The following is a 14,378-nucleotide window of genomic DNA, read 5'->3' on the forward strand; positions in this document are numbered from 1 at the left end:
CTGTGAGACACCTCCCCGGAGGGGGGCGGGGTGGGAAGGGGAGCCCGAGGGGCGGTGGCTTTCCTACTGGGGGCGGGCAAAGGGTGGAGGGACGCCTGAGTCAGCAGCCCCTGATTGGCTGGAGTTCTCTCGTCGCGTCTTCCGATTGGGCCATTTGCAGCGGGAGATGTTGTGAGGCGCGGCGGGGCGGAGCGAGCCGCCGGGGGTCTGGGGCGAAGCCCCGGAATCGGGCGGGGAGGGGCGGCGGTTGGGCCCGGGACCCCGCGCTGCTGCGACCTGCTGTGTGGAGAAGCGCAGCCACCTTTCCTCAGTTCCGCTAGCTGCGCCGAATTGTTCAGCTGCCCTGAAGATGTAAAAAGGGCAAAGAATTGAATGAACAGCGCTTGGCTGCGACCTCTCCCCAACACCCCCCACCCCAAATGAGAAGCTGTCTTACTGTCGGGCGTGAGAGGACACTCCCTTACCTTGAAGTCCCACATCGCACCCCTCCCACTGCAAAAAGGGTCAAAAACTCACCCGGTCGTGTCCCCCGCAGTCTGGGACCCAATTCTGCGAGTCTAGCCGTATGATCGACCCCCTCCCCGGCCCTGACGCCAAGTACCTAGTCCCTTCCCCAGTGGAAGCCCGGGTTCCTGGCCGCTCCCGCTCTGCGCTCGGGAGACTGGAGCAGGCGGGGAGGGTTTTGTGTGTCTGGTTTTTGGGGAGGTGTTGGGGGTGGTGGTGAGGGCTTGTAGGTCCCGACACACATTGGGGGGGTTGGCGAGCACCCCCCGTCCCCGCCCCAGGCTAATCCCCCTTCTCCAGCGTCGGTTCCCGGGACCATATTATTCAAGACAGAAAACATTCAACCCCAGAGCCTCCCCTGGGGAGGGGAGGGGAAGGAGGTGGAGTGGGAGGAGGTGGATCCAGGGAGGAAGAAGCGAGAAATCCGCCCCCGGGAAACAGCTCGGCGCGGCAGCGGAACGAGGCACTTCTGTCACTTGGCGGTCGCGGGCGCCCGAGCGCGGCCCCGGCCCGGCCCGGCGAGGCGAGGGGAGAGTCCGGCGGCCGCCGCCCCGCCCCACGCCCTCCCGCGGCGGCCGAGAGCCCGGGGCCGGCCGGGGCAGGTCGCGGCGGTGCCTGGGAGCGGCCGGCCGGGGGCGGCGGCGGCGGAGGACAGCGCTGGCTCGTCCTCCCGCTCGGTCCAGTGCGCGCCGGGCGTGAGGGGCGCGCCGTCCGGTGGCCGGCCGGCTCGGTGCGGATCTACTCGCCGCGCTTTCTCCGGTGCGTGTCTGCTTTATTTTCCACCTCGGCCGACGGGGCGCAGGGCCGGCGGGCGGGTGGAGAGGGAGAGCCGGGCTCGCCGCTGGCTCCCTCCCTTCCCGCCACCCCGGGCCAGCCCGCCCCGGCGCTGGCGCGGGGCCGGAGGGAGCGGCGGCGGGCGCCCGGCGGGGGCGGAGGGGCCGCGCCCGCGTGTGCGGAGCGAGGGAAGGCCGGCGGGAGGAGGGAAGGGCACAAAGGCCGGCGGCGGGCGCCGGGGTCCCGCCGGCCGGCCGTGGAGGAGGGGCGGCTCCCGTCCGCTCATGAATATTAACCGAGCCTGCGGCCTAGCGCGTACCGGCTGGGCCCGGCGCCCGGCCCGCGTCCCCGCCGCCGCTCGCCGCCGCGCCTCGGAAGCCGGGCCAGGCGGGGCGCGCAGGGTGAGCCCCCTCGCTTTGGGCCTTTCCCCCGGGTGTCCCCGTTCGTTTTGGAAAGTACATATTTGGGCCGCCCTTCCCGGGAGATCGAGATCCCCGACCCGCCTCTGGAAGGGGCGGAGGAAATAGTGGTCGGTGGGTGGTGGTTTTCTTTTTCCTATTTTTTTTTCTCCCTAGGTGGCCACGGGGAACGGGAAAGACCGTGTCGAGGCGTAGTTTGGGGCGCGGCAACTAAAAGTGGCCGGGGCTGCGGCTTCATTTCTGTAGCTCCGGAATAATGCCCCGGAGAGGGAGTCCCTCCTGCCGCCGCGCGCACCTCCCCGCCCGGCCCCGCGCCGTCGCCGCCCAGCCTCGCCGCGGGCCAAGGAAAACAGCCGCCTCCTCGGGGACACCGGCGGGCCGGGGCGGAGGGCGGAGGGCGGGCGCCCCGGGTACCCCAGGCCGCCTGGAGACGCCGGCAGAGCCGCCGGTCGCGTCCGAGCGGGGCTTTTTGTTTTTATTTTGGGGAGCTGGGGAGATGGCGGGGAGCAAGGAGGGCTTTTGAAAAAGGATTAGCCCATTTTAGTCCCGCGGGGAGCAAACGTCCCTTAAGTCTGCTTATCCGGGTGATGCAGAAGAACATAGACTCCCTCTCCTCTGCCCAGAAAATACATGAATTAAAATGCACTTGAAAAGGGAACGGTTTTTCTTGACGACTGCACAACGGCCGGGCATGTTTGAGGCAACCACCGTGCAGTTCTGATGTTTCGCTTTTTTTTTTTTTCCCCCTGGTTTATAGGATTTTCCCCCCTTTTTCTTTCTCTTTTTGTATGGGAAGATTCTTTCATCTTTCATACTTCATCAGCATGGACCGAATTATCTTTCCATGTGTTGGAAAGGCGAGCTTGGGGTAGGCATGTGAACAAGCCTAAGATCAGTGTATGGAGAAAGTAAGTTCATGCCCTTTAACTTTTCCCTCTTCTAGGAAAGATCTCTTTGGGAGAGCCTTCACGACGCGCTCGCCTTGCTCTTGGACTTGGGAGGAGCGCTAGGAAGAAGGGGACCGCTTTCTAGCCGCCGAGGAGACCTCTCTTCTTTGTTTTTTATGTCTGGAGAAATGGACGAAGACGGTGAAGTCAGTTGAAGTCCGAAGAAATAATCATCAGGGCATTTCGAAGGCGCTTCATCAAAACCTTCATTCCCTGGCGCTTTAATTGTCTCACCGGCACTGCACCTTCTAGGAGCCTGGTGTGGCATTTCCCCCCCAATGTGGACTCCCATGGGTTGGTCCCTTCTTTGTAATTTGAAATGAAATGATGGCCACACGTCGGACTGGTCTGCCGGAGGGAGATGGTGACAACAAGCTCAAGACCTGCGGGTCCCCCGCCTGTGAGGTAAGCGCAGCGGCAGCATCCCCGTGTAGCCCGCAGTGGCCTGCGTCTGTGAGGTGTCCTGCCTGTGGGGGGTCAGTTGCCACCGGGCCTAAGAAGAGGTTTTTGGGGCTTTGGACTGAATGGTGGGAGTGCCCCAGCTTGACCGGTAGGGAGATGAAGCCTTGGCCATTTTTGTTTCAAGGAGCTTCCAGTGATTCTTCTGCAAGGACATTTTCCTTACTTACTTTGAAATGTCCCCATCTTGGTCATCTCAGGGCACGGAATTCTCCCTTTTTAGGTGGCTGGGAATACTACAAGCTTCTGTTTTCCTACAGTTCCCATTCTCCAGTATTTTTGGAGCTGGGCTGGTTAGGGGGTGCTTTATACCTTTCGTGTGTGTATCCAAGGTTTGCTCTGGAGGTGGAGAGAGGGCATCTGTCTGGAACGCTTGTTGCTCCTGGACCACCATCTCTCTCCGACACTGATGCTGTTGCTGTGGATATCTGCTTTGGGTAGAGAAACAAGTCTTTTCCCCGTGGACAGTTTAGTTTAGGCACGGCCTTGGAAGACTGCTTAATGGAGCTGTAATTCCAACTCCCTTAAAAATGGCTTGCCTTTCCTGTTCTTTTATTTATTCCCTTCCTTTCACTGCTCAAAAGTCCTGTGAGTGTCAGCCTGAGCTGTCAGGTGGGTGACTCTGCCTTCAGACCAACATCTTTGGGAGGGCTCAGAAGATTTTACACCAGGCTTTCGGAAATTTTTTGAGCAAAGCAGGAGAGAAATAGAAAATCCATCGATCTGTGGCACCCCTATGCCCTGTTGCCTCTATCTTTTTTCCTCCTTATGTTTGGAGTTTAATTCTATAATGGCTCCTTTGTGTTTACTTTGTTATTGATGGTTTCTGTAATTTGCTTTTGCTAAACATACTGAATACTGTTTTCCTTTAGATTTTGCTTTTGAGCTGCCTATATTTTTAAGGAAAGGTTGAAGATTACTTTAGATAACAGTAACATCCCCCAATGAGCCGTCACTCTCATTGTTTATTTTGTGCTTGTGTTACATTTTAACTTCATGGTCATTGAAACAGGGTCTAGTTCTCAGTGTGTGATTTTTGGCATCTTAATAAAAATGAGTCAGAAGTTAAGTTTTTGTTCATAAAGCAGGCAGAGGAACTTGCTTCCTGCAGCTTACTTCATACTGCACTAGAAAGTTTATGCAGAAATCAGTGAGGTAGGTACAGTGTGCCGTTACTGTACAGTTTATTAGAACTATAGGTTTACAGTTAGAAACAGTGTTTTACTTTTTGACACCTATAAACACCTGCTTGCAGGTAAAAACGTGATTAAGTATAACACCACAATTCTCTGATCATGGTGAACCATAATAACTCCTTTTGGAAGGCCTACCTACAACTTAGTGATTGCTTAATGTGTATTGTAGTTCCATAATGATAGGTACTGTGGTCTTAAAGCCTTATTTGTCATTGACTTGTGAATACCTTAATTAGCATGCTATTTGCATTGTATTTGCAAGAACTAATGTTATTTGACTTTTTTTTTTGGGTCATTTAAGGGATATCCCGGAAACCAAGAATTTATAATAGACACATCTTGTCCTTGGCTAGAAGGCAGTGTTTCCAGTTGCAAACTTGGCTTTTATTAACAATGACAATTATGTATTTTTTTTAAGGGCTGTGAAATTTGCTTTCATTTGGACCTTACTGCTGGCATAGCCGTAGTATTTCTAGTTTGGGAGCCAAGAAAACACTGTATTGTCTGTATTTTGCTCATTTAGAGACTATATACAGTAGTCGGGTTTGGTAATAAACTGTGGTGTTGCTTGGCTTTTTAAAGAATAGGCAGATAGATTCTATGTGCTTGGATTCTATGTGGAAATAGAAATAAATGGGCTGTATGCTGTCAGAAAACATTTTAAAATCTCAGGTTGAGGAGTGAGGGTAACTTGTATTTACTGGCTCTGTTTAGTTGTCTCTTATTGATGCTTCTGACGCACATTAAATCTTGGGAGTATTTATTAGTAATAAAAAGAGTTGCCACAGGAATACTTCGGGTATCAATTCTGGGTTGACAGATATTTAAGTCTTTGAATACTGCACTTAATTTTTGTGCTTAATTTTATTAGAAGAATTACATTCTAGAGTAGCACTGACATTCTTTTCAAAATTTTAAAAACCAATAGCTAAAAAACTAACAAACAAAGAACCGATTGCTATGTTCCTAAATGTGTATTTGAATAATAAATTTGTGTGTGCTTTTACCTACCCAAGAAACGATAGTATATATCTTAATATTAATGGTATTAGCCAAAACTAACTTTGTAGCACAGAAGAAATCAATGTAGTGAATTAAAGGAGTCCCTGTTTTATGCCTTATCTAATTGGCTAATTCCACCTGCTGTGAATAAGGTCTATTGTTTTGATGAAAAACAGTCAGAAATTTCTTGTTTATATTAACTGTTAGAATCTAATTGTGTTGCTATATGAATAAGTGTAGGCACCACCTCCCAAGACTATATTGGAAGGGTCAAAAACAAACAAATAACAAACAATCCTCTTCAAATAAAGAATTGTGACACTTTAGTAAAATATATTTTGACATTATACAGTAAGGATAGCATAGTTGTGTTCACACAAAATGATATACCTTTCACATCTAAATATGTATTTTTGAAAATTGGATTCACTCACTGAGCCAGATAAGTGTTTTTTGGGTGTGTGTGTGTGTGTGTTGTGCACGCATGTGTACAGGCTGATCTGTGACACCTAGCCTTGCATAACTTTGCTCACAAAATCACTTTGTATAGACTCTGAATCCTCTGGTATTTTCACCCCTTTTCACATCATACAGTGTTTCTTCTTTATGGTTCGACTTGCTCTCTCTCTCTCTCTTTCTTTCTTTTTTCAAAGCTTTCTAAGCCACATTATTCTTCCCACTTCTAACATTTATTTCATTTTGAATCTCTAGTCCACAGGATTGTACACGTGTTTAGCACTTTCACTGTCTACTATTAGAACAAACCTATTTACTCATGCTAATTAACTTAGTTCATTTTATGTTTTGCTTCTTCACCGAGGCTAAAATGATCCTGTGACTAAAACGTATTATAAGCTGATGAAAACTATTTGTTAGTTGATTTTGGAACAGTGTAAATAATAAAGGCATTTTCTGTGCGCGAATTCATTCACGTAAAAATTCATACTTTTGCTCTTCTTTCTGGAATACTGTACACTTTGCTTTTATCCCAGACTTCCTTGTTCCTTCTCAGGCTCTCTCTCCCTCCATCTGCCTCTCTCTCTCTCTCTTTAGGCTTCTTATTCCTCTGCTGCCTCTTTCTTGTTGGTTTTTACAGGAGCCAGGCCTTTCCATTCCTCTACTCTTTTCTCACTCCCTAGGTTTCATTTTACACCCTCCCAGGGCTTTAATCTACATGCCCGTGATTCCTAATTTACAACTGTATCTCAGATTTTATGGCTGCTCTCTAGACCTAGATAGCCAATTGCCTATTTACCATACAGTTTTTTTTTTTTTTTTTTTGGATAGTCTACAGGCTCTTCAAACTCAACAGATTCTCTGCCCTGACCACCAACCTGCCCTCTCCCTGACTTCCTTCTTTTAGTGAGTAGCACTGCTAGGTACCTATCTGTCCAAGTCAAAAACCAGGCTACAATCCTTGACCCCTCTCTCTCCTTCTTCCTCCTGTCAAAGTCCTACATTCTGAATCCCACTGCCACTCCCTGAGTTCAGATTAGCTGCATCTCAACGATGAATCATGGACCAGGCTTCCTAACTCGCGTCCCAGGCTCCCAGCCTTGCCCCCTTCCAGCTCTCCGATCTGCCGTAACCAGAGCGCTCCTCCTGAAATAGAAAGCTGATCATTGCATTCCCTGGCCTAAAACAGTTTTCTGGCTTCCCATTGCCTTTGGAATAAGGCTCAAACTCCTGAGAGAAGTCTGAGAGGACTTCTGACCCGCCCTTCTCCTATCGCATCTGTGACCTCTCTCTGTACTTCCTGTACTGTCAGTACCAACCCCCCTCCAAGGGCATCACAATGTCTCTCTCTTTACTTCAGGTCCTTATAAATCCTGTTTTCTCCCAGCCTTCCTTCCATTCTCCCCTCCTCCACTTCCACCCCTCCCAGGCTGATTTTTACTATCATTCTGGTCTTTTCTTCAACATCACTCAGGAAAGCTTTCCTTGACCTTCCAAGACTGGATTAATTGGCCCTGCTGCCTTCTCCTCAAACACCCTCCCTGTACTTTATCAGGAAGAGCACTTACTAGTTTATTTATCTGTATTCCCCTGGATTGCAAGTCCCATGAAAACAGAGACCATGTTTGTCTCTACAGTGAGTGGCGCATAGTAGGTGCTCAATAAATATATGCCAAAATAGCCAATAAACATAGCAGGAACGGCTTTAGTTTTCTATTAACCGTTCATTTAGATCCCAGCACACTGTACCGTCTTGATGGTCCTCCTGCCTCACCGTCCCCTCCTTCTCAGCCTTGGAAGTTTCCTCAGCCTCTTGACCTACTAAGTCTTCCTATACCTCAGGGCTCCATTTGACCCTCTTTTCTTCTCTCCAGACTCAGTTTCATGGTTTTAAATGTCAGGTGTAAACTGATCATTCACGCATATGCATATGTACACATGTATTTGTGTGCGTGTGTGTCTCTCCACCCTGACCTCTCCCTTGAATTCAGATGCCCACCTCTAGCTGACCTGCCCACTCAGAACCTCCACTCGCCTGTGGAGAAGCCACGTCCCGAACCAAATTCCTCCTTCTCTACAGCCCCTCCCCCCCCCCACCCAGCTTCCCTGTTTGCTCCTTCCACAGTCTCCCTCATCTTAAGCAAGAGCAATCCCACCCTCCCAGGTGGAGTCTTGGGAGTGATCTTTGATCCCTCTTTTTCTCTCTCGTGCATCACCTGCAAATCTGGCCACCGGCCTCTCAGCTCAGCCCTTGCCAGCCTGCAGTCTGTCCCCACAGTCATCCCGGTGGACCCTTTAGAAGTCAGGTCCTGGCACTGCTTTGCTTCGGCTCCTCTACTGGCTTCTCCTCTCCTTCAGGATGAAAGATTGAAGTTCTCAGAGTGCCCGCAGACCCCTGGACAGCCTCCCGTCTCCTCCCTGAGCTCACCTCCTGGGCGCTCCCCGCTTCTGCGGACACACGAGCCCAGCATGCCCCAGAGTCTTCCCGCTGTGTTTCATCTCCTTGGGACACTGTCCCCCAGGTGTCTGCAGGGCCCGCTTCCTTGTCTCCTCCAGATTTGCTTAGAAGTCACCTTCTGGGAGGATCTTCCCCCCCTTGCTCCCCAGGACACACCCTGCCCTCCTTCCTCACTTCATTTTTTTCCCTGTCACTTACTCTCCATCTGACGTGCTCCTCCATTTGATTTTGCTTATTGATTTGGACAGGTGATGTACGTAAGTGTTAAGAGTACAGTTTGTTTTGTTCACCTGGTATTTCTTGTGTCTGGAAGGGAGTCTAGCACATGCTAGGCCCTCAGATATTTTTTTCGAATGAATGAATGAAGGAAGGAAGACCTAAGGAAAATTTCCATTCCAAAATGTTCTTGAGTTTGCATCTAGGTAGTTTAGATTATATAACGATGTGTAGTGTGAATTGTAGGTTCTTCTTTAGACCTCCATTTCCATTGGGATGGCTGTTCACAGTTTTCTTTGCATCTTTCTTACCTTTTGGGAAGCTGGTAACCAAGTAACAGTAACCAAGGCAGTGTGTAGTACAAATGTATGAAATACTTTGTGCTAAGGTGAGATAATGGTAATGAACAGACTAAGGGAGGGGAATCAAACTGGTGGTGAAACTATGAAAAGGTAATAGGGTCATCCCTCAGGATCCACAGGGCATTGGTTCCAGGAACTCCCACCCAATGGATGCCAGAATCCTCAGATGCTCAAGTCCCTTATATAAAATGGGGTAGTATTTGCATATACCCTTACACACCCTCCCTTATACTTTAAATCATCTGTTGATTACTTATAACACCTGATACAATGTAAGTGGTATGTAAATAGTTGCTAGTGTGCAGCAAATTCAAGTTTTGCTTTTTGGACCTTTCTGGAAAAATTTTTTGATCCTTCATTGGTTGAATGCACAGGTGCAGTACCTTTAGATACAGTGGGCCAACTGTATGTCAGATGTTTTCTTTCTTAAAACAATTGGCCAGTATAGGAATCTTCCTTACGTTTTTAATTTTTTTAATGTCATGAATATTTCACTGTAAGTTAAAAAATGATCACAACATTGACTATGGCAAAATGTTAACAGTTGTTAATTCTGGATGGAGAGAATACCAGAATTATATTATTTTTGTATTTTCTCTTTTTTTGTTTAATTCCAAAGTTACAATAAAAAGACAGCATTTACAGGTTTAAAAAATAGGTAATATGTTACCAGTCTTGTGAAAATCAGGTTTCTAGCACACCTACCTACGCTGCTTAAAATAACACTTAGACGCTTTTTGAAAAGGATACACGTTACTCAAAACAGTACTTAAACAGTTTTTAAAAAACATGTTTTCTGGGCTTCCCTGGTGGTGCAGTGGTTGGGAGTCTGCCTGCCAATGCAGGGGACACGGGTTCGAGCCCTGGTCTGGGAAGATCCCACATGCCGCGGAGCAGCCTGCCCCGTGAGCCACAATTACTGAGCCTGCGTGTCTGGAGCCTGTGCTCCGCAACAAGAGAGGCCGCAATAGTGAGAGGCCCGCGCACCGTGATGAAGAGTGGCCCCCGCTCGCCGCAACTAGAGAGAGCCCTCGCACAGAAACGAAGAGCCAACACAGCCATAAATAAATAAAAAAAAATTAAAAAAAACAAAAAAAAACAAAACATGTTTTCTTCAGTGGAGGATTCATTGCAGGCTAGCGATAGTACAGTATAACATAACACTGTTATTTAATTTGAAACGTGTGTTCCTTCATATACTTGAATCTAAATGGCAGAATACCATTGTATGTCAAAAGCTTTACCCTGCAAATTAGGGTTAAAAGTATAGCCTTTTGGAATGAAGAGCAGCGGCAGCAGAACTCTGGATTTGGAGGTATTGAGTGGAACCCATCTCAAGATAAGAGCCATCAACAAAATGAGTACCCAGGTCTAAGAAGAGTTCTCCACGCATTGTTAGTGTTTTGTAGCATTCATTTCTTCCAAATGAAACATTTTATGAAGTCCTTGTGCCTTGCTTACAGAATCTCTAATTCCTTCCTCATTTCTTTAGCTATTACAAGATCCCATAATCTGGTACAAACGTGATACTCAGTTTCTTTTGTTCTTTGCTTTGTGAAGGGACCCGTCATCTTATTATATTTAACATGATGATTTAAGTATGGGCAGTGCTGGATGTAGATGCACAGATGCTGTTATCGAATGCAGCTATTTTCTATTACAGAAAGACCATATGGTAGGCACTTGTTTTTCTTTCTGGTTGATGTGATTAGATTAGTAAAATGAAAGGTTATTGGACTTAGATTGTCCTAGTATTTATTTAATTTTAATTGACCATAAGGAATTAAGTATGTTAAAAATATTACGAGCCGTCGATATATTCTGTTGGTTTGCAGTAGGAAGATGTCTTCACTCAAAAGCTCAGTTTTGGATTGCTTCTACTGAAATAGTTTTTTAGTTTAAGTTGTCGTATTTTTTAAAAAATGGAGTATTGTGCAGATAGCTTATTTCACAACAAAATCTGGAAGATGGGCTTTTGTGCCTCGAAGATAATCTGAAGACAAATGGATATACTGTACTATAGGTTTAAGAAACTTAGTGTGATGGAAATTGTTTTTTATCAGTCCTCTATTTTCTAGTTATTTATTAATATGGAAAAAATTCCACCATGTAGATTTGTGAATAAGGGAGTAGATTTAAAACCCAAATTTGATATTTCTGAAATATTCATCTATCTTAGGGAAATTTTTAGGCAGACCAGAAAAACTTATTATCAACAAATGGCGAGTTAAAGAATTTATTTATTTTTCCTTAGACCAGCTCCTGTTGAACCTTCCTTCTGTTGGATACTGGGTGTGTTCTTGATTCAGACTTGGTTACTTATTGCCTTTTCCCCTTGTTGCTTATCTCTGTTCTGAATAGACACCGGGCATAGTTATGAGCAGTAGTCTGTTTATAATCCCACAAGTTCTTTTTCCTTCTTACAACCTAATGAAGACGTAGCCTCTCGACTTGAACTGTGGTTCACTGCATTCATCTTTAATAGATCTTGACAAGACTTATTTTCTTGAGAACCTTTTGATTTTTCTCCCTCCTTAGAATGGAGAATATCCTTAAATATCAGAAGCTAGAAAGCTGGATTTATGATTACATTTCTTCTGGATATGTCTTAGCTACTGTGATCTTGGGGATTAACAGGCATCTTTTTTTTTTTTTTTCTTAACCTTAAGATATCTAGATATCTTTAATCCCCAGTATTTTCCTAATAAACACAGATTCTGTATTTAAGAGAATTTGTGTCAGCTAGATCAGTGAGACCTACTTTCTCCTTTGGGTTCTACATATTGGCTTCTGGAAACATTACATACCTAGTGAATGTGAGGGGGAGGAAGTACTCTGGGCACCCAGTTTAAATCAGATCTTTATTATAATGCTTTTAGGAAACTAAAAACATTTCAGTTTACTTATTTTTCATTTAATACTATTTTATAGACACCATTCTCTGCTCATAAGGGAGATATATATATGTGTGTGTATATATACACACACATATATGTATATATATATATATATATACACACACACACACACACATATATATGTCAATTTTATAAACGGAGGAAAAGAAACTCTTAAAAAGCATTATGCAAAGATATCTTCAGGGATTGTAATATGGAAGAGAGATTAGATTTATTTTGTGTGGCTGTAAAAGGCAGAACTAGGATCAGCAGATAGACAGATGGGCCAATTTCCAGAATTCAGAGGAAAATTTTTTGTTAAATTAGAAGTTAATCGGAATAGAATGTGTCCTTTGCACAGGTGGGATGACCTTCAGTTAGGGGACTCCAGAGAGGATTCCTGCTTTGGTAGGAATTTATTATTTTATTTTATTTTCTAAATTAATTAATTTATTTTTGGCTGTGTTGGGCCTTCGTTGCTGCACGCAGGCTTTCTCTAGTTGTGGCGAGCGGGGGCTAGTCTTCGTTGCGGTGCGCGGGCTCCTCATTGCGGTGGCCTCTCTTGTTGCAGAGCACAGGCTCTAGGTGCGTGGGCTCAGTAGTTGCGGCTTGCGGGCTCTAGAGCGCAGGCTCAGTAGTTGTGGCACATGGGCTTAGTTGCTCTGCGGCATGTGGGATCTTCCTGGACCAGGGCTCAAAACCGTGTCCCCTGCATTGGCAGGTGGATTCTTTTTTTTTTTTTTTTTTTTTGGCAGGTGTATTCTTAATCACTGTGCGACCAGGGAAGCCCTGGTAGAAATTTAAACCAGGCAAATCTGGACAATCATTAAGAATCACTTGGACAGCCTTTCAAACTACAGATTCGTGTCCCCACCATTAAGTTAACCAATCAGAATCCTTGGGGATGAGACCCCAAAACCTTAGCTTTTAAAAAAGTCCCCTGGTGATCTTCTGAATTTGAGAACAGCAGAATAAAATGATATTCAAGGTCTAGGTTCTTATGGCAGCCTGGTTTTAGAATTATTCTGACCAAATTGAAATCAATGTAAAGAAAAAGCAAAAATACGGGGAAAAAATTTAAAAGACTGTAAAGCAGTGAAATTTTCAAGCTTAAAATTATAATTATTTTCTTGTAATTAAATGTATTTCTTTTTTAAAAATTAATTAATTTTTGGCTGCATTGGGTCTTCTTTGCTGCCCTTGGGCTTTCTCTGTTGCGGCGAGCGGGGGCTACTCTTTGTTGTGGTGCGTGGGCTTCTCGTTGCGGTGGCTTCTCTTGTTGTGGATCACAGGCTCGAGGTGTGCGGCTTCAGTAGTTGTGGCACGCGGGCTTCAGTAGTTGTGACACGCGGGCTTAGTTGCTCTGTGGCATGTGGGATCTTCCCGGACCAGGGCTTGAACCCGTGTCCCCTGCATTGGCAGGCAGATTCTTAACCTGTGTGCCACCAGGGAAGTCCCTCTACATGTCATTAATATAACAAAATAATATTCTTTTCAAATAAAGTAAATGTTATGTCGAAAGAGCACTTTAAAATTCTACAGTAATAGGTGTTACACTTTTTTGTATGTATGTTATACTTCAATCAAAAGTTACATATTTTAAAGTGATAGAACTCTGACCTTGGTTATATCAAAGCTGTTGTTACTTTTTAGATTTATTATAAAAGTAATTTGTTTCATGTCATTTCTAGAAGGGCATATTTTCTTTAAGCAAATAACTGTTAGGATGGTTTCTTTTGCGTCTTGTAATCATTTGTTTATACCAACTCTTTTATCAAGAATAGGAAAAGTTACAGTGAAAGAAAAAGATATATTCTATCTTTACCTAAGTATACATTGTGAAGGGTTTCAAAAATCATTCTAACATAAATAGCAATAAACTAATCATTAACAAAATAATTTCACTTTACACACCCTTCTTCATTTAACAGCAACAGCTACTCTATCTGTTCACTGAATCCATCTTATCTTTTAATCTCACTGATTGTGAGATGCGTTGGATCCTGTGCTGCAAAGACAATGTAAACTAATTACAGTGTCCGACTGCCAATTCTGCAAATGAAGCAGGGTTTCTTAAAGTGATGTTGCAGAAGGAGCAAAGTCACTGGTAAAGAGCTGAGTGAGACCAGTGAACAGATGCAGAAAGCGTCATCAAAGTCGATAGGTATCTCAAAAGGGAATGATTTGAATTCTAGGGATTAAGAGAAGCTTTTGAGAAAACTGATGTCCTTGAGGGCAATTGCAAGTATGGGGAAGTGACATTCTCTTCTAGGAAGTGATGTTTAGTTTGGACCCCATGCCTTAAGCTGTTTGCCAGGAGACCTTAAAAAGTGGGTGTAGATCTAGAAGGAATAGCAGCAGTGAACAGATTTCTCTTGTGTTTTCTTTTTCTTAGTAGAGACAGTGCGCCTGAGAGTGCGTAGAAAATCCTAGCTTCTCTAATTGACTTAGAAATAAAGCTGTTAAAACAGAGGTCAAGGCGTAGTGTCTTGAAAGGCACTGCTGTTGTAATAGTTCTTAGATGCAAAGATACGTGAGAGTTTGAATATTTTAGATGCCTTCATTTCTTTTTTTAAAATTAATTAATTAATTAATTTTTGGCTGTGTTGGGTCTTTGTTGCTGTGCCAGGGCTTTCTGTAGTTGTGGTGAGCGGGGGCCACTCTTCATCGCGGTGTGTGGGCCTCTCA

The 14,378-nt window shown here is 45.4% G+C and overlaps 1 protein-coding gene across 2 annotated transcripts in view; it reads left to right on the plus strand.

Moving 5' to 3' along the window:
- Positions 1–890: 890 nt before the first annotated feature.
- Positions 891–14,378, plus strand: part of ARHGAP21 (Rho GTPase activating protein 21) — a 127,043-nt gene continuing 113,555 nt past the window's right edge. For both annotated transcript variants that reach the window (XM_022580516.3, XM_022580517.3), the window contains exons 1-2: positions 891–1,263; positions 2,641–3,049. In XM_022580516.3, coding sequence (XP_022436224.1) covers positions 2,969–3,049 — 81 coding nt within the window. In that variant the 5' untranslated portion in view covers positions 891–1,263; positions 2,641–2,968. The remainder of the gene's footprint in view (positions 1,264–2,640; positions 3,050–14,378) is intronic.

Source organism: Delphinapterus leucas, chromosome 2 (genome assembly GCF_059928025.1).
Source record: "Delphinapterus leucas isolate spDelLeu-1000000601 "Yukka" chromosome 2, BTC_Dleu_Yukka2, whole genome shotgun sequence".
Lineage (NCBI taxonomy): Eukaryota > Metazoa > Chordata > Mammalia > Artiodactyla > Monodontidae > Delphinapterus > Delphinapterus leucas.